Source organism: Lagopus leucura, unplaced genomic scaffold (assembly GCF_019238085.1).
Source record: "Lagopus leucura isolate 7727_CA_CO unplaced genomic scaffold, USGS_WTPT01 Super-Scaffold_100002, whole genome shotgun sequence".
NCBI lineage: Eukaryota > Metazoa > Chordata > Aves > Galliformes > Phasianidae > Lagopus > Lagopus leucura.
In genome coordinates this window covers 72072081-72099942 of record NW_024962263.1, presented here as the reverse complement: position 1 = coordinate 72099942, position 27862 = coordinate 72072081, and the positions used below count along the sequence as shown (strand labels likewise).

At 34.7% G+C, this 27862-nt stretch overlaps 1 protein-coding gene across 36 annotated transcripts in view; it reads right to left on the bottom strand.

Annotated features, from left to right (window-relative positions):
- The window catches only part of RIMS2 (regulating synaptic membrane exocytosis 2), a 437811-nt gene that overhangs the window by 95174 nt on the left and 314775 nt on the right, over nt 1-27862 (bottom strand). For 5 of the 36 annotated variants that reach the window (XM_042868720.1, XM_042868716.1, XM_042868724.1 and 2 more), the window contains one exon: nt 3399-3431. The exons of 19 other annotated variants lie outside the window; for them this stretch is intronic. In XM_042868720.1, coding sequence (XP_042724654.1) covers nt 3399-3431 — 33 coding nt within the window. Of the gene's footprint in view, nt 1-3398; nt 3441-11877; nt 11968-27206; nt 27240-27862 lie in introns of all 36 variants that reach the window. 12 more of the 36 variants (XM_042868726.1, XM_042868723.1, XM_042868747.1 and 9 more) reach the window with 5 other exon arrangements.

Below are 27862 nucleotides of genomic sequence, written 5' to 3'. Positions count from 1 at the left end.
ATTTGAACTAAAATGTTATAGATTCCTTCCAGGAATTCCTTTTCAACATGTGAGAGATGGAAATAGAACAAAGCTTTATCCTGGTCTTCAAGGGGAAGTGTATCACTGAATAGTGACTACAACTCAAAAAATAGAGGAGTGTCACATTTTATTTATAAAGTACCCAAGAGTAGGCTCACTCCTGAAAGGCTCCAAAAACATCTCATGATACTACACATAAGAACAAAACCAAGTAACAGTCCTTCTCTTCCATTGTATTTAGTCTCTTAAACTATCTCAATCATATACATTTTTTGCATTTGCTTCCTCAGTTCATTTTCCAGGCTCTTTTCTGTTTGGCTCTCCACTGTCCTGGGCTGCCAGCTCTGATTTGGTCACACAACTTACAGTTTTCAACTTTCCTAAGTTTTGCCCCAAGCTATCAAGTTACTGTAAAACAAATCTTACATTAAAATGACAAAACAGAAAACAAATAGTCTTCATCTACTTGAATTTCATTTTCAAAGGTTAGCAAAAACTCAGATCAGTCCTTCTTATGCCCCTTTTATGAGAAAGAGAGTTCTGCTCCAAAGATAGTAAAGAAGAACCAGAATTTCTATTTCCTGGCTTTTCTCATCTGTCAGAGCCAGAGCTGTCTCCAGTACCCCACCTCCTGACTTCCATCCACTGCCTCAAAAAAACAGCAATGACTGGGCATCACCTTTGAGAACCTGGAGTAAACCTAACAATGATTGATAGTAGTAGTTATGCTACTTCTACACTAATTGCCCTTAGCCTGTCATAGCTCAGCCTCTCCCTAGTCTTGGTGACCAGCCTGGGCTACCATTACTCAAGTTAGCTCTCATTTAGAAGTTCATTTCATGAATGTTTTCTGTATGCTTAAAGATCACAGTGAATATCATTGCATTTTGCTGATGCATCAGCAACTTGTTCCCCAGAAACGTTGATGAAAAGAACAGCCCCTGTTTATTAGTAAAATTCTTTCATTCTTTATTTGCAAAATCCAATTTTAGAAACAAACTGTGAAAACTCTGCATTATGAAGCTCCTCATTCAGCAAAGGAAAACACTGATCACTAAGGATGATATCAACATGTAGTGCTTTCATATAATAAAATTTGTATAAGAATGTTTTGCTTTTTTACCAATTTGAAATTGCCTTTGTTCTTGAAATACACAGCATAAACTTTACATGCACTCTTACAGGACATACCCACTAAAAAACTCTAGATATTTTTCAAGGAATAAAATTTTCTCATTTTTGCAGTGAAAGATGATAATGTCCATCAAAAAGTAATATTTTTATTTCAGTACAGTTGTCCCATATTCAGGTATTTAGCTTTTTCAACATTTATAGCTCTAGTAACACCTTCAATCAATAGCTAATCCTTTGATCCATCTCAGTGTTTAGTAGCTTGGTACTGTGAAAACCATTTACAGAAGAAAACCCGCAAATGGGTAATCCTAGTTTAACACTTCTAAAAGTGAATTCTAACCCAGAGGGGAAACATCTTCTGAAGGTATGTCTTTGACAAGACATCCATGTCTGTAGCTGTGTGCACAGTTGCACAAACTTAGCGAAACCTGGAGCTATGATGGTATTGAGGTGAAGCATGGAAGTTCATCAGGGAACCATTCCTAAATGTACATCTGAAAACAGGTTCCTATGCACAAAGCAAGGTAGTTGTTTTAAGCTTAAGGGCAGTAAGTTTTGCAACTATGCCTTTCACCATGCTTCTGAATTTCTCTGCTAGACAATTAACTTTACGAGAGCTTAAAGTATTTGCTTAAATCTGTCAAAGAGCAAAACACTGCTTTACAGAAATTTATCTCAAGTGGAATGTCCAGAAGAGTTAACAACAAACGTTTTGTCTTCTCAAATCTGTTCAAGAAACATATGTCATAAAAATACATGTTTTCCTGAGACAGCAGATACCATTTTTAGGTCTTGTTCTTACCAAGAATCATCTAGGATTCATAAATCAGAAGAGGATTCCTGAATAAAAGCATCCACAACTTTCCTTTTCCTTTATTATGAACAAATAGAGGACTGAGTGACTCATTTTATAACTTTTTAAAAAAGCTATTATTATTATTATTTTTTGGTAATGAAAGAGATTCAGAATAATCTCACAGAAATGGATCTTCAGCATGGGACAAGTAAGCCCAATCTTTCTACAGCATGAATTTATTGATTTCCAGTAGTAATGATTTACAGAAAATAGACCTTGATCACTTAATTCTCAATAGCACTTGCTCTCTTTATCCACTGTCAACCCCTGCTTTGCAGTTTAAATGATTTCTATCTTGAGACTTGTTACGTTTGAAGACCACAGTAACTAACTTCTGAGAGGCAGCATAGAGAAACTCTAGGAACTCATGAAAAGTGATAGCAAATGTAAAACTGAGTTCTGAAGGAGCCAGCCACAGCAGAGGAATGATAAAAAATAATTGACTAAATCCTACCGAAACTTAATGGACCAGTCACAGAAATTCTTTCAGATTTTAGAAGCTAAGAGCATCAAAGCGGCTTCTCTTATTCATCAGGATAACAGCAGGGAAAAAAAAATGAGAGCTTTGATGGAATAAGTGTAAAATTTAAATTTCATGTGTCAATTTGGTCCACTTAAAAATGGGGAATTTCGTTGTTCTGACATAGTATGACTGAACAAGCAGAGCAGGAGTATATATATAATATAATGTACTGCATGGAAAATTCAATAAATGGCAGTTTAATATTTGATACAAAATATATAAATAACACACATTATAAAAGAAAAGCCACGACCAGTACAGCTATATGAGATTTCCTTTCATGTTTTGATTTCTCACTCTGTTATCAAACTGTTCTGTTTTAAACTTTTTGCCATGAGAAAACAGCTTTTGATCACTAATAATTCCTAACAAAAATGGGTCTTGTTCAATGAAGCTAGTTTGAGATTTCAGTGCATGAAATGTAACTTTCTGAGATTATTCAGTTCTCAAATTATATCTTCCTGGGAATGTTATGTCTGAGTTTTCTATTTTCTGTAGAAGTTTCCAAATGTGAAGATAAAACAAACTAGAGATTGTTTTTGTGTGCTAGCTGGAAGCTTATAGGCTTAACAGATAGATACTGGAGATGGGAAACAAACACTGAGATAAATTTAATCAGTTCAAAATCTTAAGGTAGGCACATGTGTCATCAGTTGCCTTTTGAAGTTTTTCGTAGAGTTCATATTTCACGGGTAATACAAATTACATAAATATCTTGATCTGTGTTAAACTTCTACAGTTTGCTTATGTTTAAATATACTAAGAGAAGAAAAGAGTGAAAAGTAAACAAGGTGAGCTAGGATAGAATCTATAGGAAAGGTAAAATGAAATATAGCACAGAAAAAAGCAGTAGAAGAGACAGACCTGAGTTTCTTCTCCTTGATGATTCCGCTTCTTCTGTGATCACATCGTGTAATGGACAGACATAGACAAAGGAGATGGGCGTGAGAGGATGTATTCAGAAGGTTAAAACTGACACTGAGGGAAAGGGCCAAAAATTGTTTTAGAGAGAAGTCTGCAGAGCAGAGTTAGTAAATGGGGGAAAAAAAAACAAAGACACCAGAAGAAGAAAGCAAGCTGAGAAAGAAGTGGTTAAACTACAGTTGTTGAAAAAGAAGAGTAAAGATAGAGTTAGTATAGGAGCTGAGGAAATAACGAATGTTATAATTGAGAGCAGAGTCAATCCTTGCAATGAAGCTGAAAAGAAACCTGGATAGTAAAAAGTGCGTTAACGAGTAGAAACTGTTGTGTTCACACTTGTTCAATTTTTTGGAATGTAAGCTACTCGAATGCAAATATTAATTTTTTTTCAAGTACTGAAATTCAGTTTGAAATCCAGAATGGAAATGCATTATTAGATAATTCTACTATTAAATAGTTTTATTTCACACTAAATCAAACTTCACATATCAAAAATGGAAAACAAAACAGAAAGAGATTGTTTGGAAAAGGGCATACAAGCTGAAGAAATTTCAGGATCCACATAACACACTCTGGAAAGGACCATGTTATTGTAGCACTCTGCCAATGGCGGTATTATAAAGAACAAAATATTGAATGTGAAAAAAAAAAGAACATATAGGTATTAACTCTCATGTATCAAGCAGATACTCTTTCAAAACCAAGTATTACTCGTCTCACAGCAGTCTAAGTTACTGGAAATGCATGCAAATTAAATGCCAAAACAACTCTCTCATTACTTACTGTATTACTTCATTCAAAACACACTGCCATTTCAGACACGGAGGAAATCTGAGGGACAGTGTCATTTTCTGTACTGAACATCTATTTATAGTAAAAGAATGGAAGGAATTCATCTTGAAAAATAATAATTATTAAAAAGAACTATAAAGCTACCATGAACTTACAAAACACATGCATTCTTACAAAAAGCATGAGAATTAAAAATACTGTATGTATCCATATAAGCCCTGATCTAAATTCAGCTTGCAGTTTGCTGAGTTACTAAACATTGTTTACAATTTAGTAACGCTGCAGATATTAGATTAAGAATTTCAGAAAAGTTCAGACATCACTAAAAATATACTGTATGTACTTTTATCCACATCTTACAGTCAATATCAAGACACCACTGAAAATACGCAAAGTTAGAATAAGCAATATAAATTCATAAAATGAAATGAAAGACAACACTAATTTTCATCTGATAACCCTCGTGTTCTATGGTTACACCATTTTATTCTATAGCTAGCAGGTTATTTTCATCCATCAAACACCAAGACTGTACAAAAAATTTGTTGTAAACACAAGCAGACTGTAGCATATATTTAGAATGCATTTTTAGGCAATTAAATTTGCTTACTAGATGATCACGTGTAAGTGTTGTATGTGAGATAGATCTTGTGAAAGCATAGCAGCTGACAGTTTTGACAAAGGATGCTATGTCATCTATTGCTTAAAAAAAAAGTATCAGTGTATAACTATATTTTTATCTGTGCAAGTGCATTAAATCTGTAGTGTGAAATACATATAAGCAAATAAAAAGATCTACTCGTCCTTGGTGTTACACAGCCTGTATTAATATAGTGTGGTTACAATTTCTAAACCATTTAAATAAATAAATCTTCATTTCCATCACCAAAAACCCATCTAAAAATTAAAACTTACTTTTTTTTTCAGAAAATGTTTTCTCACATCTCTATATATTTTTTATTATCTATAGCATGCCTTGAAGCATGCACTCCTTCTATGTCAAATACTGCATTATAAAGTATCTGACACCATTATACTTCACGTGTTTTTTTAGTATCTGTAGGAATGTATATCTCTGAGACATACATTACATTAAGAGAAATATAAAAAACTTCAGAAGTTTTCAAAGTTGCTTGGAACCACAATTATTCCAGATCCAGAAAACGTCCTGATATGTTAATATAAGGCATTCTAGTAACATCAGTAAATTTTAGTGATGACACCATTGAAAAGCAGTAAAGCTCCTTCTGAAGATTTCAGAACCAACTAATTAGTATTTGGCTGCGTATCAGGCACACATGTCGACATATTTTTAAAACTGCATATTGAAAATCACCTGTGTTTGTTAGGAGCATAATGTTTATGTACCAAAATGCCAAACAAAAAAAAAAAGTTTACAAATATGTTTTCAGTTTTAAGTTTTTATTGATCGCATGTGTAAGAAGTATAATTCTATAGAAGCCAGAATGGAAAATCAGAGACAGTATGCAATTTGACCATTAATCGTTTAAGTATTAATGAAGTAAAAGGATTTGTAGTATGGTAATGCACAAACATCTTTCCATTAATGATGTCAAGAAGAAAGTACTAATAGATGCATTAGTTTAGACACAGTGACACTTGTGCATATCAGTCTCCTCCTGATTCAGAAGGTGCTCCACAAATCCCAAGCAACACTTTGAAAACTTTCTAGTTCTGTTGCTTTTAATCCACTACATTAGATCTTTGTTGATAAAAAAAAAGTATTAGAATCTGCCAACAAAATCATGAAATAAAATACTATTAAATATACATAATGTCAATAGTCAGTCTTCACTTGCACTGTTATTGCTTTGCTGTGGAAGTAGCATTTATTTGGATGAATTATTCATCCTCATGGGCGAGTGTGATATGTGTAAGGGTATTATGTACAGATTTAGAAGCAAAACTCTCAATAAACTTCTAAAATAAATGACAGTCACTTGTACTGGAAATCCGAGAAAACAAAAGAAATGCCAACTATTTTATCATGCTTTGATGCAGAACTTTTCATTTTAAGAAACGGCAGTTACTGAAAACTATTCCTAAGTATTTAGGAACTTATTTTTAAAAAGTATGTTTGAAACTTTTCATAGCATACACACCCATTTGAAATTACAGAACGGGACCAACAGATGTAAGCCAATTACTTTTTTTTCCTGCTCCTTAAAAGCAACAATCTTCCACCGCATCAATGACCTCACAACACCCATGTCTTGCAGATTCAGAAAGTCTCATTTGTGAATGCTCTTTACACAGTAACATGCTAAGGATACAAGAAGAAAAGGAGGAGTAGACAGCCAAATTATTAAGAATATAAATTATTGCCAAATGGCTATCCGACTACATTAGAGTGTCAATAAAATTACTTTTCTATAATACTGTTTAATACCATTAAATTATGTTTTCCTGTAATCCTTCCTATACATACAGAACTCATTTCATACTTCTGATTTTTTTTTTTTTCATGAAGGGACCGGCTACCAGTTAAAGATGAGTTTTTCATCTTAAAGTGCAAATTCTCACACACACAAAACCACAGCTGCACACTGGACAGATGCCAATATTTTTCCTCAAAAATATAAGCAGAGGTCTAAGTAGGATGAAGAAAATACTAGGAAGATGGAAGACATTTAACTGGGCAGCTATCTACTATAGGCTAGGTTTAACACATGCTATATATATAATACATGGTATGGAAAACACTAAGAACAAGGAAGCTGTGAGTTATTCCTACCAGGAGTTAAGAATAACAGCAAAGGCAGAAAGCAACATCTTAGAAGAAATCTTAACTATTCTCAGGAGCATGAACTCTACAAAATCAAAAGAAACTGTGTGGACTGCATTACTTTTTTGTAAGTCTTGAGAGAAAAACTAAATGAGAAACTTAGAGAGCTTTTATGATTTTCTTGCTAATTTAGATAATCAAACATCAATACTACTTCAGAGAAGATAATTATCAGCATAGGATACAAATTCACCCTGTATTGCATATAAAGGATAGATGAACTATCCTGAAGTAAGTATTTCCTTATTTTACTTCTGTTCTTATCCCAATTATGTCATTACGTTTTAGCTCCTACAGAATTAGGTAGTCCAGGAGTTCACATTGTTAAGACTGGTTTCCAAGTGGTTTCCAAAACTCAGGAAGGCAGGAAAAGGGCATACACATGAAAGAATGTGTATGTGCTGTAAGGAATTTTCAAGCTGCCTCAACTAATTATGACCCATCATAAACAACAGTTTAACCTTTACTCCATGCACTTTGGCTGAGACACCAAAGTGCAACACACACATCTACAATTCCAATTCACACAGCACCATTTTTTCATAATAAAGTATCTTTGTCTCTTGAATCCAGCTCTGTTACTTTCATAGAAATAGGCATACTGACCTCCAAAGTGGTACAGAAGAATAACGAAAGCAACTTTTAAGTAAATACATTGGAATGCTTATTTTAAATAACTTGCTTTATATACAACTTCATTCAAGAGGAGCCTCTGTAAAGTAGGGGAACGCTCATAATTTTTCAAGAAAGGTTATTACTACCACATATTCCATTGGACTTCTCACTTCTCACTGGATAAAACAATGTCTCAGAATGGCACGTAATGTATAAATCTTTCTATAAATTTTACCCACTTCACTGCTTTTCAAGCCCCACAGCACCTCCATAATACCCTTTTCTATGTTTTCTTCTTCAGCCCTACCTGAGCACTGAGAACCTTGTATTAGGGCTCTGGACAACTTTTTCCTTTCCCAATCAATTCCTTTTTTTTGAAAACTCTTCTGCTTAGTAACTTTTCTTCTTTATCAATCATTATCTCTGACTTCACTCTGCTCCTCTCCTTTCCAAGGCTGCCAGTTTTATACAAGCATTCTTGTTTAACCATAGTCTTTGATTTGTCTTGTACTCACAATATGAAATGCCTGTGTGCTCTCCTCTCTGAGTGTCTTAACACCACTTTGTCTTCACACCCAGCGAGTTCCCAGCATTGTTTTTAATGCTTCCCATTTTGACTACAACCTTCTTGTAAAATAGCCACCATTTTGTGTTGATTTATTTTTGACTAATCATTTACTATTTCAGCTGACAGCAGGTAAATTACTGAACTGCAGTAACATTATTTCTGAAAAGTTTTTTTTTCTGTGTGTAGTTAAGGAATACTTCCACCAATGATAAAAACCAGCCATTCCCTTCCAATTGAAAGGCAGTCACAGTATACAAAGACTTCCATTTGTAAGTAAGTGCCACCTTCGAATTTTAGGATGTGTTTATTGCAGATCCTCTAAAAGCTCAGTATAGTCTAAAAAAAAAAAACAAAACCTAATCCAAATATAATAAGAGAATATTAATATAATATAATAATATAATCCAAATAATAAGATAACTTCATTTTGATTTCTTGCTATCTTGAAATGTATAAATACATTTCAATTAACTGGTCTCTTTTTGGTCAATCATATTAAAATATGTCAGCATTTCCCCTTGGTTGTGTTACTCAACCATTACTTAGAAAATAAACATATCCATGACAAAGGCTGAATATTTGATGACATTACAACCACCTCAAAGGCAACAAAAAAGAAACCATCATAGGATGGTTTCCAGATAATCCATGTCAAGTATATCAGCTACAAGTATGAATAAGGTAAAAATAGTAATATTCTCCTTGCTATCACACGTAGGTAGTTCCTGCATCATCTCTGGATGAAAGTACAGTTTTCCAGACTAAATTCACTTTCCAAACTTTGGATGGTGAATCCTATTGTTCGCTTATTATCCAGCAGGTGATAGGAAACAGAAACGAGTAGCACTACTGTGGTGCCCTAAACTATGTGCTTTTTTCCTTAAATAACCTTACTGCATTCAGAAAAGATAAATAATGATACTAGGTGAAAATAATTGCTTTTTTAAAAAGAAAAACATTATCTTGTCCAACCATATTTTTACCAACAGACGACATTCATTAACCCACAGCCTACTTTTCCAAGTTGTTCTCTTAAAGAAGCATTTATAAAAATGCAAAAGCATGTGAAATTGCCTGCATTCTTTTTTTTCCATTGATCAAGGAAATATGATTACAGGACTAGACTTCTCTTTAGTTTGTCTTCTACTATGGTTGAGAGGCAGGGGCACTGAAAGTAGAAATGCTTAATATACTAGACAGGAACAAATGGCTATTCTACATTCTCTTCGATTCTGCTGTGTCTTGAGAACACAGAGTGCTATAATGGGCTGAAGAAAGGGCACTGACATTCAATCCCTGGCTTGAATTTTAATATTACTCTTGGCTATGGTTCTGCAATTTTGCTCTTCTAATCCTTCAAAACCTTTGCATAAATGAAACTGACTCATTGTAATACACTGAACAATAGTTTGGCCAATTATTTCAGAATTTATGAGTTTTAAGGCACTGTTAAAAAAACATATTGATTTCTGGTATATAGGAATTTCATCAGCATCTTCTCTGGTAAAGCCTGAAACACATGCTTGTGTTACACTGGTATTCCACGGCATCTCTTGCCTTTTCAGTATGTAGGTTGTTCGTGTTTTTTTCTGTTTTTTGTTTTGTTTCTGTTTGTTTGTTTAATAAACAGAAAGAATCTGCTTGGAAAAACATCAGTGTTTAGAACCACCTCAGACGTCTCTCCATCACATATCACTGACCCACCCGTGCATGAAAGACATTCCTGAAAACATAAAGTTCAAACTGCGCTTTTATCAGGCATCAGTCTTCATAGAAAGACCTAGGACTGTGAAGTGCAGAGCAAAATTTTTGCTCAAGTCTTTATCTATTCTAACTTCTGGCAACTGTGACTGTGGCTTTCCAAACCAACTTTGTGTATTCTCTGCAGTATTTGATGTCATAGTGCTCTTGAGGAAGAAATAAGATTCAAAAAATCACACAGATAGTGGTCTGATACACAAAACACAAAAGTGACTGCTTTTCAATGCCCATATTTGTTTTCTATTGCTATTCTGCTATCTGTTTTCCAGTCTTGCAAGATTTCAGTCATACTCCAGAATCTATGTCTATCCAATGTCTCAAGAGTAGGCAGAAAAGTACAATCTCCTGTTTGTAAAAACATGGAAGTTTTCTCTAAACAAGTATTGCTAATAATTATGGATGTGCCAAGTGCCATCTGCCTAGATAACAGAATACCACATTTCTAAACCTACCTCAGGTGGGAGATGGAGATGAAAAAAATCTACGCAGAGAAATTATTCTGCCAAAATTGCCCTGGAAAGTCTACAGTGAAGATCTGCAAATGTATGCTAAACCTGTCATGCAATAGCTAAGTCAGCTGGAAAAGAAGATGCACTTCACTTCTGGCTCTCACAAGCAGTGCTTTTTTTATCCTGTAACTTCCTCTGATGCATTAAAGTGTCAGGGAATTGGAAACTGAAATGCATTCTGCAGCTATATTCGTCAGTTCCTACTTTACACAGACAATCTGGATTTTGCTGCTCCTCTTTGCTCCTAATTCTTGAATTTTAAGATGTGCAGTAGCTCAGATTCAACAGGGAACTTGGAGGTGTTCAGCACGTAGAAAAGACTAAAACTGAGACTACAGCATTAACTTAGAAGGCGGTACAAGTGGCCAATCATGTAAACTTTAATTTAAATGACTCAAAAACTGTTGCTGTTAGAGTGAGACAGTTATTATAGCCAACAGAAAGAGATCTGCAGCCCAGAATTGTACCTATGTACTCTTCGGACTGAAAAACTCCCATTCACTTAAGAAGACATTTGAATCAACATTTAAATCAACATTTTAATACAGAATGAAACCTACAATTTGTCTAGTCTTGCCTTCCATTCTTACTGTGCTCATCCCTATACTTTGCAATGTGTTCTTTATTGTAACATCACAGTGTCTTTTGCAAGTGGCTAAAGTGCTGTGATTAGCACCTTTTGTTGTCTGATTCAGAGAGAACACTTTATTACCATCAGCATTATCATTACCCCAGTTAGATTTGCTTCTTATTGCTACACATTTGCAGTAATGAAGACAGAGTTGAATAATTGCACTTTATGTTCGGGGTGAAAGAAAGTTTTTAGTTCCAGAAGAAAGATAGATTTAAGAACTTGGGACATATGGAAAATACAGTTTGTGCTAAAAAAAAAAAAAAAAAAAAAAAAAGACATTATTTCTGTCATACTTGATGGTACAAAGAGGTTATTCAACCCTTCACAAGATGACTTTCCCACCATACATGCAGTAGATACCTTGGTTCAGTACTCTAATAAAGAATCAGCATAACTTATACCTGGATTCCAGAGGCTTGCACACACAGATAAATCATAGCAAAATTCAAAGCTTAAAATCAAGCTAAGTCTAATTTAATGTCTAATATTATGCCAGCGTATTTCTTTACTAATGCATGTGCATTCTAACACAATTATTTACAAAAGCAGATCTATTTTTGCTATTCTAAAACAGAACTAGTTACATGACTATTCTAATTATTTTCTACATACTAAAAATTCCACACCAAAGTGAAAAAAAACAAAAACAAAAAACCATCAAGCACACGCATTACAAAAGCATGAAATGTGTTTTTATTGTCTCATGCTTTCATGTGGTTTTCAAAACCCTGACAAACCTGGCTCAGAATGGTGTTTCTTTTTCGGCAATGGTTTGTCATCAGTTATTGTACCATTCACCTTTTTCTGCTGGTCCTCCCATGTAACTTCTAGCATAAACCAAAAAAAATCAGAAATATTATATGACTTATGTTATAAGATACCCTAATACCATTTGGGATAACTTGATCTAAACAAAATACCATCAATAACATAGTAAAAACTTAAAATAGTTTCTTTTAGAGGCCTGTGTTCAAGAGGATTAGCCAACAATTTAAACACAGAAAAGGATACACTCTACGTATCTATGTTGATATTGGTGTAATATATATCAAATATTCTGGTTTTATACTTAACAACTAGAATTTTAAAAGTTGATGTGATTTACATAATAATTTCTTTCATTTTAAATAATACAGCATATTTTATAGATTCTTAGGATACTGGCATATTTTTCTGAATTTAAAAAGACATCAAGCGAACATATTTTTGTATGAAAGACTTCATAAAAGTATAATTCAAACAAACAAGGCAAAACCAAACCAGCAACCATGTATGCTTGTTTTTAAATTGGAAATGTGTTCAATAAATTGAGTTGTGTGTAATACTTAAAAATATTTAATCCAAATGTAGGTCAAAATCGTTTTTTAAATCTGGGATTAGATTTAAATTCAGTTGGTATTTTAGGCAGATGAAGTTACTCGATAAAAACTCTCCTCCTACTTACAGTTCCTATACTCTGAAACCATCACTTCTGAACCTAACTGCACTCAAAAAATGCTATTCCATATTCTTGATTAAGATTAAACTGGGTGTTTAGCATAAAAGTATAGGTTTGAAACATTTTGGTATCTCATGTCAAAACCAATTTGGGACCAATCAATTTGATAAACGCACTAGGCTCCATTTTTGCTTTAGGCTGTTGTGAATCTGCTTACGCTGCAAAACTCAAAGTTCCTCACAGACATTAAGCACAGTCATAACCACTCGTACAATATCACAGAAATAGCCAGTGATGAAGAATAATACAATAGAGATAGAATAATAGAATCACAGAATGGCCTGCATTGAAAAGGGCCGTAGTGATAATCTAGTTTCAACCCCCCTGCCATGGGCAGGTTCACCAACCACTAAATCAGGCTGCCCAGATCCACACATTTTCAATCTTATTAATTAAAATAAAACATTGACCTAAAGTGAGATTATCTCATTGCATCTCTTTTCTTTTCTTTTTTTTTTTTTTCTTTATTAATTGAGGAGGACTGATAGCTAGCATTCAAAATGTAAGCACATAAAAATGTCATCTGCAGTCATCCTGTAGACATCCCATCAGTGGCTATTCTATAACAGGCTGCCGTCCTAAGCAAGGCAGCTTTGGCTTCTGAAATTGATGGAGTTGTAGAGTTCAGGTAACACATCAATAGAATTTTCAGGATAATGATTTTATGACACCACAGATACGCACGCTAAAATAGAAACTGTCACCTTTCTAGTACTCTGTGTATTGCTGAACTTCAAAAGGAATGTTGTTTTTGTAGCTGTGAAAATGAAATCTTTTTTTATGCTTCTTCCTAACAAAAACATGATCTTTTCTTTTTCTCTATGAAATACACATTTATCCATAAGTTAATCAGTGATGCATAGAAGTTTCCTTTTTCCTAGGGCAGTTCAGTACAATCATTTCTTACATTACACCGACATTCTATATTAAAGTTTTATGTTTTACATTAAATATTCTATGTTAATATTCTATGTTAGAAGTAAGAAAGTAGCATATAATAAGAATTGTTGCTAATATCCATCTTTTCTGATTAGGAAAGCACTAGCAGTGTTACAGCTGAGCTAGAATGATGCTGCAAACTGCAGAACTACAAGATGATGCAGCAAAATTTCAAGATGCTAACAACAGAGGATTTTCTTAGGCAAATACTAGCTCCTCCCTTCTTTTCTCTGCACTACAGACAGTAATAGCCCTTTAATCTATTACCCTTTCTTCTAGATTTTCTCACGTTACATTTGTAATTTGTTCTTTTTTATTAAATTTGCTCAGCTTTTACTCTCTGCAGTCTCAACTATTTCTGTGAACCCCCTTTTATCTGTATTTTTCTACTTACAGATTTTTAATTATCATATAGTCTTCACTTTTTCATAAGGACATAATTTAGTATCTTCTTCTGCAAATGAAAAATTCTCAGGACTTTCTATTTTGTGCATTATAAAATGAATGCTCAAAAAGGAATTATATTCTCAATAATGTATGGTGATAACTACTGTAAAAATCAGTCAGAAGTGGATTGGCCAGTACTTATTAAATAAAGAAGTACAGCAAAAACCTAGTGAACCCATGGGATAAATGTCAAAAGTTGAAAAACTACATTTTGACGTGCGTACTTGTGACCTTTAACATTAAGAATGTAAGAAGAATTAATCAGACTTATATTTGAATTATAGTGTAACTGTATTTTCCTTACAGGAAAGGCAAATTCATATTATATGTTTTAGCTCACAAAATAAAGTCCCTAAAACAATAAAAGGAGCCATCCCTCTCAAGAGTCCACCAAGAGAAAAATGCTCTCATCTGTGACAGATCTCCACCGAGGGAAAGCAAGTGGCTTCATGTCATGACAGAAGAACTGTCCCAGCTGTACTGCATCTCAGTTGGGAGGAATCCAATCCCACCTTACACTGCTAGCGTGCTGTTAATGGCATCAAAGCCAGCTTCATGTGACACAGTCAGCAGTAAAGGCAGCCTCCTGCTGCTCCTGCATCAGGAAAACATTCAGATGTCTCAGGGCTGAAGTTTCCACAACCTTGCTGTAGCAAGAGTTAGACAACAGTGAAGTTTCCAAAGACAAACAGCATAATTCACAGTCTTTTTCTGACATGTTTTGAACATCAAACAATGTTTTGAACATCTGCAGGTAATATTGTACCTGCATTCTACACCGTGCCAGACAGAGAACACAATTGCTTAGCTTCTGACACCACTGACATCACAACAGCTCATCTAAGATTTTCTCCACGCAAACAGAGCCAAAACAGCAAATGAATGCTGAGGTATGTTAACAGCATTTCAAAATAATCTGTTGTTCATGAATGGCTATTTAAGCATCACAGTGTGGGTTTAACTAATGCAGCATTGCATTAAAAGTCTTACACAACTTAATTATTTATTGTTTCCCTCTCATGTTCCTTATTGAACTGCATATTCTGAAGAAAAAAAAAAAAAAAAGTGGGCTTCATAAAAAATATTGCCGTGTAAGGATATTTCATATTATCCTTACTAGTGTCACAAAAGTTGCAGTGCACTGTAGCTGCTTCCTTTATTCCATAAATATTTTCTCGATATGAAATGACTTGATATAAATGATATAAATGACTTGAAGAATACATTAATTATTCGTATTTGAAAATCAATTAACAATTCCAGTCATCCACTAGCAGGCTCATCATTTATTTTTAACTATCTTACTAACGGGTCCCACTATATGGGGAATAATATGATCATCTTCTGTTGCTTATTTGGAAGAAAACTTGTAGATGCAGTCAAGTAAAATCACAAAGAAAACTTGTTAGAACTCTATCTAGTACAGTCACAGACCACCCCTGGCTAAAACTCAAAATATCATGTTAATACATTAAAAGCTATCATAGATCGTCAAACATGAAGAAACATCACAGAAATCTAAATATACCAGAAGAAAAAAGTACGGTCATTAATGGTACATTAAATATACTAATATTTAATAAGGTCTATTTAACTACAATAAATCAAAGATACTGTATTTAAGCCACTATCAAGGCTCTCTTCTAGGATTGTTTGGGGTAGAGAACGATTTGTTTGTTTCTTATTTTCTTAGATGTTTTTAAAATATGGCAGTTTTGCTCCCTCTTCTGGTTATACGCCTGAAACACGTTGGAAATGAATACAATGGAGCTGGTCTGCTGGCCTGTTAAGAATAAGCTTATTCTGAGTATCTCCCAATAGAGCTCTCCTGACTGACCTGTTTGGGTAAGTACTGCAGGGTTATGCCTTGGCAGGAGAAGGGGTGCAAAGAGCTTATGGAAGAGATGGAGATAACACAGAGATACCTCTGATGTTTCTTCAAGACATCAGGCACAAGACCTTGGAGACTGGGAACCCAGAATCCCTGTTAAGCTTTGCTACCTATTTGTTCTGCTCATATTCCTTTCCCCCAGCACTTTGACCTGTCCTGCTGAGGACCAAGCACTAGGTCAGGTGGATTTTTGGTCAGACTAAGTATGGTCTTCATGTTGTTATTAAAGTCAAAATATATTGCCAGTCTAATGATTAATTAACTTAAATAATGCAATTTACAATTAACAACCAAAATAAAAGCAGAGCAAAATACAAGCTCCTGCTCTGCACTTCCCTTCTACAGGCTTTGTTCAAGTTTGCACTCCCATTCCCTGGAGTGTCAGTGAGTGCACCATGCACACAGAGATATGTGAACAGCCTACAAATACATCTGGCAGAGTGCAGGATGCAAGGTTTAACATGGTCTAGGGATTTGGTTTATTTTTCAGGCTATTCTGCCCATGTATTCCATGCTTATACACTCTAAAACATGTAATATTAAATTTGAATTCATGAATGGAAATTCTTAATGCAAATTCTGAAATAAAACAATGATTCATACAAAGCATTACTCGATATCTTGAATTAAAACATCATCACATCTCTGTTACAAACGTGTACCTACAGTATACTCGGCCAATCATAAACTTGAGGGGGGATTTTTTTCTAATAAGGTTTGTTATTACCAACAAGTTATACCACCCAATTGAATAGATAAGCCTTTGATTTGAGTGCTATTTCTTACGCTTTCTGGCCTATTATGATGCTCATGTTTCTTGGCAGGGAACAGAGTGCACTTGAGGAGCTGAGGAATTCAGTTGCCTTCCTGTGATAAGGGAGAGCTGCCTGAGAAGCCTGAGCTGCAGAGCCCTTCACCAAAAAGCTGGAAGATGCCTCAGTCTCCCCTCTTTTGCTCTAGGACTTTTTCAAACTGAAGCTCTTGCATATGGTCCCAGCCACACCTGCTAGTTTTGGTCCTGCTTCATCATCAGGGACACATTAGGTTTTCTCAGTAGGTTCTGGGAATGGTCCTGAGCCCTGTCCTGCTTTTCTTACATGGACTATTGGACAGGTTGAGGGATGGTCTGTCTCGTGTCATTCCTGGTGCCCCACTCCTGGCTCTGGCTGAGCTTCTAGAATCTTATGGGTGCATCACTTCGGTTTTGTGTTCCTGTGGGTTTTTTCATTCCACTTTTTCCCAGAGCAAGGAACGCAGATATGTGCTTTCCTACAACTAGAGTAATCTCAATAGCTCAATACAATACTTAAACCTTACTTTGTGCAAACTAGAATTTAATTAAAATCTAGCATTAATCTCCCTAAGTTCTCATAACACATTCTCATAATGCATAAAGATATGTCAGATATACTCACAGCACACATTATACACATTTAGTATCATTCTTCATGCAAAATTCAGAAGCTGCCATGGTCTCTTAGTGAAGTCTAAATTCCACAGGCCAGGGAAATAGAGAGTCCATGAGACTCATGGCTGTTTGTTTAGTCAATCAGGCAAAGTGTAGGAATCTCAAATGATCTTAGATAGAAGAAGATGCTGAGATCAGCCAGCATGATGGCAGTCCCTCTGGCATAATGGCCACACGCCTCTTTTTCAAAAAAAACATTTGTATACATGTGTACTGCAAGTTCACTTGGGATCACTTCTTTGACTGGGGTCCTTTATTCTGCCTGGTTAGCATTTCAATCACCTAAATTCTTAGACTGTGCCTAAACTGTGTGCCACTCTGGACTTCTATCCTTTGAAATTCCTGTGCTAGTCCTCCAGGCATACGGACTGCAGTGCCCCCACATATATGGAAAGCACAGTGCATGGAAAGGAGACAACATGGTGGCTTGGTCTTGTCTCAGCATACATGTAATATACAAGTAGACTCCAGACACTTCTAATCTGGAAGATAAAATCTGGAAGCATTCTTGATTCCCATGATATCAACAAAGCTATTGTATAACTATGTAAAATATTCTTTAGAATGAGGGAATTGATAACCCCAAAGGTTTCAAATTCTGCTTCAGCAACTATAGCATCTTTTATGTATCTGAAATTAAAGCAGTAAAAGACAGAAATACCAGAAATACACACACAAATGATCAAAAGGGGTCATACAAAACACATGAAAAATACTAAAATACTGAGGTAAAACTGAAAAGATCATGTTTTTTGTAATAAATATTCAAAATCAAATATTAGACACTAACCACTTTTTTGGACTAAAAGAGCTCTTGCAAAGGAAGTTGTATAACAAAATTAACCCATTAGGGAAATTAAAAAAAATACATATTAAACTAATACAGGTTAGTATGATTTAATTTACTGTGCAAAGTATGTCTTTCAGGTTTTGATGAAGGAGTAGAAAATAAACTAAGAATGGAAACACCTTTAGCTTGACTTCATCACTGGTTACTATTTTGTGAAACTAGCCAAGTCAATGGCAAAAGCCTCCAGCTTTCCCAGAGTTAGAATTTGGATGTTAGAAGTGTAACACACACACACACAAAAAAGAGCAGTCTAGTAGGTAAAATGAAGTATGTTCACAGCAGCTGACTTCCAGATTTCATTGGCACAGCTATAGAGTTAGAGATGTGCCCCCAGTCAATGCTTTACGGGCTGAGCCCTTCTGCAAAGGCATCTCATACAGTCAGTCTACACTGTGTGCAAGGAAGAGAAAAACAAGCAACATATTAAAAATAATGTATCTCCCAACATAGTAAATAAGCACCAGCAAAACTGAAGCCCAGCTTTCCCCAAGAGCTATATTCCCCCTGCTACGATATTCCAGCGTAGAGAAAACAAGGTACAGCACAAAATGGTGCAGCTGGGGCTATGACTCACAGGGACTCCTGGTAGAGATGAAAATGTAAGAGTAATTGTACAAATTTTAATAAAGCCAAGGCACTATCTAGGTGATATTTCACTACTGATGAGATTAAGACTAAATGTACTGCTTTAGAAGTTCTTGGATAAATTCTAACACATTTCTTCAAATCTATCACAGCAATTTATAAGCATGAACTTGGTTAAAATTTCAAGTAAGCAGCTGTGTTGTTCATTACAACTAACCTTGTCTATTTTTAAATAAAAAATTGTATCTCTATATCAACATTTCAGTGCTTTGCATTAAGCTTATTTCTACAGCACATGAAATAGAATATATAATACAAAAAAAATTAGAAATAGAGTTGATTGCAAACAGTGCAAAACTTTCTCTAGTAGGATATGCTAATAAAAATGGTACTGCTCTGTCCCTGTTAGTAAACTTGTGCCAAACTTCTAAAATACACAGCTAAGGAAGGTAACAGAATACAGCCCTGGTGATACGCAGACTGTTTTGTAGATATCCGTGAAATATACTTGGCTTTTTAGGGTAAGACAAAGTGAATTCCTAAATGAGGAAAAGTGCAAAAACAATCCCACTTATTCTAAATAGGCAAATTGATTACATATCCAGGTGGTATTCAACAACAGAGCTAACACCAGAAACAGATTTCTGGGCTTCTGAGTCTAGGAAAGATTTTAAAACCACTGCTGAAAAGAATGACTTTAAGTGTAAGTAAAACAACACAATAAAACTGAACATACATTAAGTTACTGATTTTGATCTAATAGAACTATGGAACACACAAACATGCAGCAAAAAACAAAGTAAACAAAAACATCCACAATTCACTAATGACACCATCACAACTTGCCTTTTCTCCCATTAACAGGTGGGGTTTGATGTTTTTCCTCACAATCTTTATAACATTAAAAACAGACAGTGATGATTAACAACTGGAACAGAGGTCACAATGAGCAATATAACTACAGCACACACAAATATTTTGCAAACTATGTTAGCACAATTCCATGCACTATGTTTGAATATCACAAAACACAGAGTGCACAGTACACACATACGAGTGAACAACGCACACTTACAGACAAAATCACAGCAAAAGCAAGAAGAATGTACACTGCACTATAACGTAAAAAAGGGAAAGCCAGGGTCTTAAAGGACACTTTGGATGCTTTAGTACAAACTACAATTAAAAAACTCTGCTTACCAGATGCCCTCTCTTAAAATTATTGCAGCACTCAGATTTTTGAACAAGTAATGAGCCTATCTCAGTAATTATTTCCAATTTTAAGAAGAAAATGGTGATTCATATTTTCTTCTATTAACTAACAAGGGGAGCAGGATCCTGGTCATAGGATTCCAAATAATCTGTGATTCAGGCAGTTATAGTGTTCAGCAGGATGGGATTTCAGGCACATTTATGCTTAACTGCTAACTTTCCCTACCAGCTAGCACTAGATGAGGTTTTGGCTCAGATATTCACATCTTTGGGGGCTCCTACAGGAGCACCACATTCTCTCCACTTAACTGTGGTAATAACTGCACTACACTTGTCTTTCTCTGGGCTGTGCTCCATGAGCTCTGAGCTATGGACCACACTTCCTAATTTTAGGCAGCTAAGTTTAACATTAACCTACCTCAAATATTTACAACCGCAAAAGCTAATCTGTGCTGCTCTTCCACATCCATCATAGCTGACATGATGTCATAGAAAATTATCAGCAGGGATACAAATTATTTTTGAAAAAAACGATATCTAACTTGGAGAGTAAACCAAGATGTGACCTATTAACCAAGATGTGACCAAGATGTGATCTGCAACTGAACATTTATGCTTTTATGATTCTTCCATCAAGAAAAATATCTAAGAGCATAAACTACAATGGTTGAAAAATCTCTGCTTGTCTTTGAAATCACAGGAAGTGTGTTTTCTGGAATTTGAATGTAAACTGATATTTTAATCACATAGTATTTGAGTTCAAGCAGCATTCACATATTTGATTTGATCTTCATCTATCAGCTCTCATCACGCTAACTTCCTTTGTCTGATGACTGAAATGTCTTCCAGCAGGATGAGGGACATCATGCAAATTGTTCTAAAAATTTCAATGTAATGCCCTTTTTCACTCTTTGTTCAGCGTCATCACTCCACATATACAAACTTGGGAAGAAAAAGTATCATGCTACAATAATATTGACTTCCTTGCCTGCCAAAGTATGAATGAAAAGTAGAGGGTACAATGTCTAAGATCTGGCTAAGGCTGTAACTTGATAGTAGTGACAGAGAAGAGTACTTTCAGACAGAGGGTAAAAATGTAAAATGATTTTTGTAGGCTGACCTATTTACAGCATTCACAAACTGGTAAATAAACTATGCTATATTTAATTTATTCGTCTTGAGCTTAAAATTTTTCTCTGGATTTTTAGTTTTAAAACAAGCTGGCCAGCAAAGGTTCCCTACATGCTCATGGGAAAATGTTTCTAAAGCGGATAGGCACTTGTGGTCACACAGACCTGCCTCAGCCTCTGATTCCTGTACTCCAATACGCTTGTTTTCTTCATCTCCTGCTGCATTTGTATAAGCAAGGTATGAAAGGGGGGAAAAAAGCAAGACAAAAAGATGCATGCTCTGTTACAAGCTGATCAAATAAGAGGTGAACATCAAACAAAAGACATCCACAATAACATACAAACCCTCAGTCTGCAGCATACATTATTTTCTGAGTGAATTACAGATTAAATAAATGCTTTTGTTATATTTAGTATCATCTCTAACTACTTCAGTGAGTTTCTTCTGTAAGTAATGACAGTCATATGCAGTCATTTACTTAATAAATTACTGAAACACTGAAAAGTAGACATTAAATACCAAGGCAGAGAAAGCAGACATATATTGATAGATCACTGGTTCACAAGCATCTACTGCTCGGCTTTGCTTTAGTTTCTCTAGCAATAGAGGACCAAGTCCACATTCTCAAAAAACATATTTAAAACTGTGTACAAATCCTAAGCAAGTGGGTATACTCACTAGCTCAGTATGTGCAGGAGAAACAATTCAAACATTTTTCCAGGTTGGAAAAAACAACACCTCAATTTTCCAGGTTAATTGGCTCTGCACCTGGATTTCACAGAATTCATAAAGACAAGCACTTCTCCATCAGTACTTACAGGTAGAGAAAAACCATTGCCTAGAGCATACCTAAATCTTAGAGAACACTGTTTTAGCTGAAAACAACAGTGAAGGTATGTATGTGACTAAGGACAAGCAACACAGGTCCACTTGTTTTATCCCATTAATGAAGAAACAAAAATTGCTTTCATGACAAAACTCACCTAATATCAGTTAACAGCAGAAATAACACAAAGTTGAGCCGAATAAATTGTGCAGCATAATCCTGCTTTCACTTGAATGCCAGTTATTAGGCACCTTCTGATTGATGTAATATACTACAGCTCTTCAATGTTCAAATTATAATTCTTATTGACTTTTTTGTACTCTTTTTACAGATTCTTTACAGTTATCTCATTATTTGTATAAGTAACTACAGAAATCATTGAATTATTCTACTTCAGTATTAGCTTGCATGCAATCACAATTTTAGAACTGCTCATTTTAGCAGGTGATTGCTAATAGGGAGAAAGATTAAGAAAGATTAAATCAATGCCAACATAATGGAAACTAATTTCTACCCAGATATCTGTTCTGCAATTTCGTGTTAAAAGCATGATATTTAAATTCCAATTGAAATTTTGTCCACGTTGAAAAATATTGAGTAGACATAGCATGTCTACAGTCAAACTTCTCGTATAAAAAAAAAAAATGTCACATATAAATGCTGTGCCAAGCACTTTCCACAATTTATTTTTCTGTGAGAATTGAACTAAAATGGTTTTGGCACTTTTGTACCCCAGCATATAAATAAGGCATGGTTGTCATGAGCACAGCTGTATGACTGTTTGCTCATTGTTTTTTTTTATGCCCTTGCTAGACTCAAACCTAGAAGTTAATACCTTCAAGTGGTATGAAGACAGAAGTGTTTAATTCCTCCTTCTGGCATTCTAAGAGCAAAGTATAAACCATTACTTATGGCTCTTATGAACCTTTCAAGTAATCATCAGCCTTGTGTTATGGGTAGCATTTCCTCAATTTTTTCACTGGAAATTGTAGTAATGCAAATAAAATATTTTAATAGTCTTCACAGCAGTCGGGGGCTGAAATCTGCCACTTCCCCAGAAAGTGAACTAAGCATCCACAAGTAAAACGCAAAGGTATATTTTTTGCAAATTCCCAGCAGAAATCAACTACATGAGGCAGCTTCATCCAAAGCAGCCACTTGCTGTCAAGTACACATAGTGCAAGAGTTACCCTGTGCAAGAATTAGCATTGCACAGCCAGTACCACAGAAAGACATGCACAAAAAGGCAGTGAGCGCAAAGATACTTCTGCTTTTTTTATTCTGCAGTTTGACTCAGTCATGAAGTTCTTAACCTTCCTGAAGTTAGTCCAGGTTCCTGTCCTACTTAATATATATATGATCAATCATGTCGTACAAAGCAAACTACCAGTATGCCATGTATTTTTAAAAGACTGTGAAAACACAGCTGGCGGAACACAATAGAACTAAGACCAGCGTGAATACAGGTTTGCTGTAATTTTTCCACATTCCATCAAGCTGTGATAGATTGCTGAAAAACACAAAGTAAAATTCCTTCTCATTTTGCTAAACTATGTCTCAGGTCACAGGAAACAATGCTCTGATTGAGAGAAAATAGTAAACAGTAGCTCTGTTTTCTTAACTATCACTCTATCTGAGCAACTCACATTCCATACAACAGAACAATTGTCAGTACAGCTATTTTCTTTTCAAAAACATGAAAATGTAGGAGTTATGGCTGTCAGCTATCTCTGATTAAAGTTAATCATCTACTGCTGTTAATTCCATTTGTAGGTAATTTTATTCTGGAATAAGGCCACCCATATCTGAAATTAGGGGAGGCTGCTAATAAGTATTTAATGCCAGCTTTAATGGTCTCTGAAATAACTTACCCAAGACACCAGATTATTATGAGATCATGTAATTATAGTCTGAACCACAGAGCATAAATAGAACAGCAAATTCTGTCTGAGCTCTACTGTTCGCTAAATTTCTTAGCACTTCAATTTTATACTTTCAAGTTTTATCATGGTTGCATGGCTTGACATAATTTTCTAGTCTTTTGTCTGAGTGAATGATGTTGTGGGCTTTTTTTAACAGAGATAAAGAAAGCAATGGTTATATTTATTCTTAAGAATGAGAAGGAAAAATCTCCTTCAGGGAAGAAATACATTCTCTTTGGCTTGTAATTAACAGCAAATCAAAAGGGCTAATACTGAATACTTTTAAGATCACTTTATGTTGACCTATTTCAATTAGCAGCAAGCAGTTCATTCTTCTATAAGGAAGAAGAAATATATGGCCACAAATGAGAGAAAAAAATCTTGATAACACTTAGAGGTTATAAATACTACAGTATTCACTTACTGTCTATCATATAAGTAGTACAGAGCATTTAAGAAGTATATAACCATTTCAATGCTAAAATGGGGTTCAATTTAATAATATTGTTCCTCTACTCTCCTCAGAGCCTTCTCTTCTCCAAATGGAAGAAACCCAGCTCCTTCAGCCTTTCTTCATTGGTGAGGTGCTCCAGCTCTCTGATTTGTGTTTCAGAGACATACAGTGACTCTTTGAACAGCTTGATCTGACACTTGAATGTGTGGCAGCTGCACTGATTAAGGAATTAGCCACTATTTTATGATGACAAAAGACTGTAAATGGAATATAGCTGATCATATCTGCATGTTCTGCTAATGAAGGGAAGTGAGAAGAAGGCATGGATGTTAACATTCTACTATTAGGAATGGACATTCATAGCTACCTGGATAGATTTTTTAAAATAAACTTCTATAGCTATTCTGGAGTTTTGAAATAAGGCATATTGGGAAAATTCAAATGTCCTGGAGCAAAGATCTGCAACCATGTGCAGTTCACTGAACTAAATCTCAAAACCAATTTCATTAAATTCTGATCCTAATCTGTAAAACAAGAGTACCCAGAGTTTTCTTCCTGCAGCTTCCTTCCCTTCCTATTCAAGTCACATGGCTGAAAGCAAAGTTCTCATATAGAATACTGCACTGGAACAAGAACTTCTGAATTACAAATAGCTTCTTCACTTCTACCTGAGTCCCAGCACTTCCACTATATTTTAAGAAATGTTATGCAATCACAGCAATATAACAGATTATGCAAATTTATACAAATTCAGTGAGGATAATGTAGGAGCTACAGAGGCATTTCTTGTTCTTTTACAAAAATCAAATGGCTTCTAACAATTGTTTGTCTAAAACATATATTTAATTAACTCCTTTCATCAGTATAATTTTAACTTAATTTTGTCAACAATAACATCCTTCATTTTGAAATACAGAAAGATTAACTTTCCCAGCATGTTTCCATGCAATATAAAAATCCTCTCCCTCATTTACATTAATTATATGCTTCTCTAAGAACAGAAAGGACTACTTCTCTGAGACAATGACATTCTCTAGCACAACCTTCCTTACTAAGATAACTCTTCCGATTATTAGCTGATCATATAATAACACATACTGGTCTACTTAAATGTCTGTAAGATTTTCAGATTTACTCACTGATTTATTTGTTAAATAATAACAACAATAACTTTACAAGTCAGCGTTTTTGAGTCTACCAAATTTCAGCATTTGTTTTTTTTTCTTGCACTTCAGTTGCTTGAAATAACCTTTTGTAAAATGCAATTCTCCAACAGTCAAAAACTATTATTAATTGTAATTATGTCTCTTGTTGCTAAAAGTTAGGTAATGTTCTGTTCCTGTAGAGGGTTATTCTTTTTATAGAAGATTAGTTACCTCAAAAGAAAATGTAAAATCCCAAACATGGATAGAAAAGGCCTCAGAATAAAATTACATTGTAATTGGAATATGATTTCTTAATTCATGACAAGAAATTACTTAGAATACTGTGTGAAAGCTGGATAACTATGGACTCTGTTTTTAACAACACCTTTATATACGTAACATAAAATATGTAATGTGTCTAGGTACTGTGGCTTGAGTCTCTTGTGACACTCATTGCATTTTGAAACTCTGCTAACTGTGGATTTCAAAATTTTCCATTGCCCATATTTTCCAAAAAAAACACTTTAGACAGAGGTATGGAAAAATATTACTCAGTCTTTGAGTAAAGACAAACAGAGTTTCTCAAGTCCCATCAGTACTTACCAGAGAAATTAATTATAGCAATCCTATAGAAAGTAATTATTTCATTGTATTTATTGTATTTCTCACTACAAAACCTACGTTGTAAATAAGATTGCTACTCTCTCTAATCAAACACAGTACAAATATACAGTACTTCACAATAACTGCCCCGGAGAGCTCACAGTCTAATATGCTAAGCAGAGAGCAGGGTAAGTGGTAAAACATGAAAGCGTGTATAGCAATGACAGTAAATATCAGGTGATTAGATGTGATTATTTCCTGGCACATCTAACTGTATTTCATATTAGCATTTCACAACACATAAGACGACGGAGAAATGAATATACCAGTGTGATGATCTGAGAAAACAGTTTCTTGTCATGAAGTTTTGCTTCCAAAATGGAAATAAGCACCATAAACATTGTAAATACTAAATTAAAAAGTCTGATGAGACAAATACAGTTATACTACATGTAAGACCCTCAGTGATGTAACAAAGGACTGCAATTGATATCTTATGTGCGGTTGAGCAAATTAAATGGTTTCAATTGTAAAAAATACAAGGGACTACAATTTCAAGAGGAAGTATTATCCCTTCTTTTTAAAAGACTATCTTGATTCAATTAATTTTTACTCCTATATTCTTAAAAAAATCTACTAATTCAACAATTGCATAAATTACATTTGCAACAAAAATGTGGTTTTGATTCAGTGTATGCTTGACATCAAACATGTTAAATAGCCTCATGTACTTAGATGTCAGTATCTGCATGAAGTACTAATCCTGAAAAAAGATGCAAATATGTAGATTAGCTGGCTTCAACATAACTTGAAATAGTCTTATTTGTTTAGTGTAAATCCTTTGTTTTAAAAACGGGTATATGTCTAGGTACTTTTCAATGATTATGGTGTTCAGATAATTCCACTCATTCTCTTTTCATCTAGAATCCCATAATACCTATGAGTCATAGGTCTGAATATAAAAAAGATTATCACAATGTTTCTGTCTATGTCTATGCAATAAAGTAACATCAATTGCAGTGGGTTTATTTTTCCCCAATACAGCCTCTCAAAAAGGCTTTCGGATGAAAAACGAACCCTCCTTTATGTACAGACCTTCATAAGGTTCTATCTCCTTGTCTCCATTGTCTAGGGAAAGTAACAAAACAAAAAAAAAAGAAACAAAAAAAAAAGGGAACCAAAGCACAGGGGTTAAAAACAACATAAGTTTCATAAAAGATACAATATACATGTTCAGAAGGATTAAAAAAAATAGAAAAGGAGCGCACATGACCATTTAAACTGATTTTGCACAACACATTTAGTTATTGAAAGTGGAAAGGTGAAAATGTATTTGCTATCAAAAACATGTCTACAGTTCTTTTTCTAAACATTTTGGAAGATGTCTCCATTGACCAGTGCTTTTATGAGACATTAAAGATCAACATAACAACAGTATCAGTAAAGCATGAATTATGAAATATCTTTGTGGCCTTTCCTATTTTAAAGATTATTACCTCTTTTCTTGCTCTTCCTGTTTCAGGGTGCAGAGGTTTTATATTAGTACTCTGTAACATACACTATCTGAGCCCACAAGTGATCAGCTATGCTACTAACTCCCCCAAAAAAGTTTTATCAATAAATAACATAAAAAAGATCATTTCCTGCACTTATTGAAGTCAATGACAAAACATCTCTTGAGTTCAGAAGGAACAGGATTATGTTAATAGTTCATATTGTTGATCACTACTGCAATGCTGATGATCCAATTC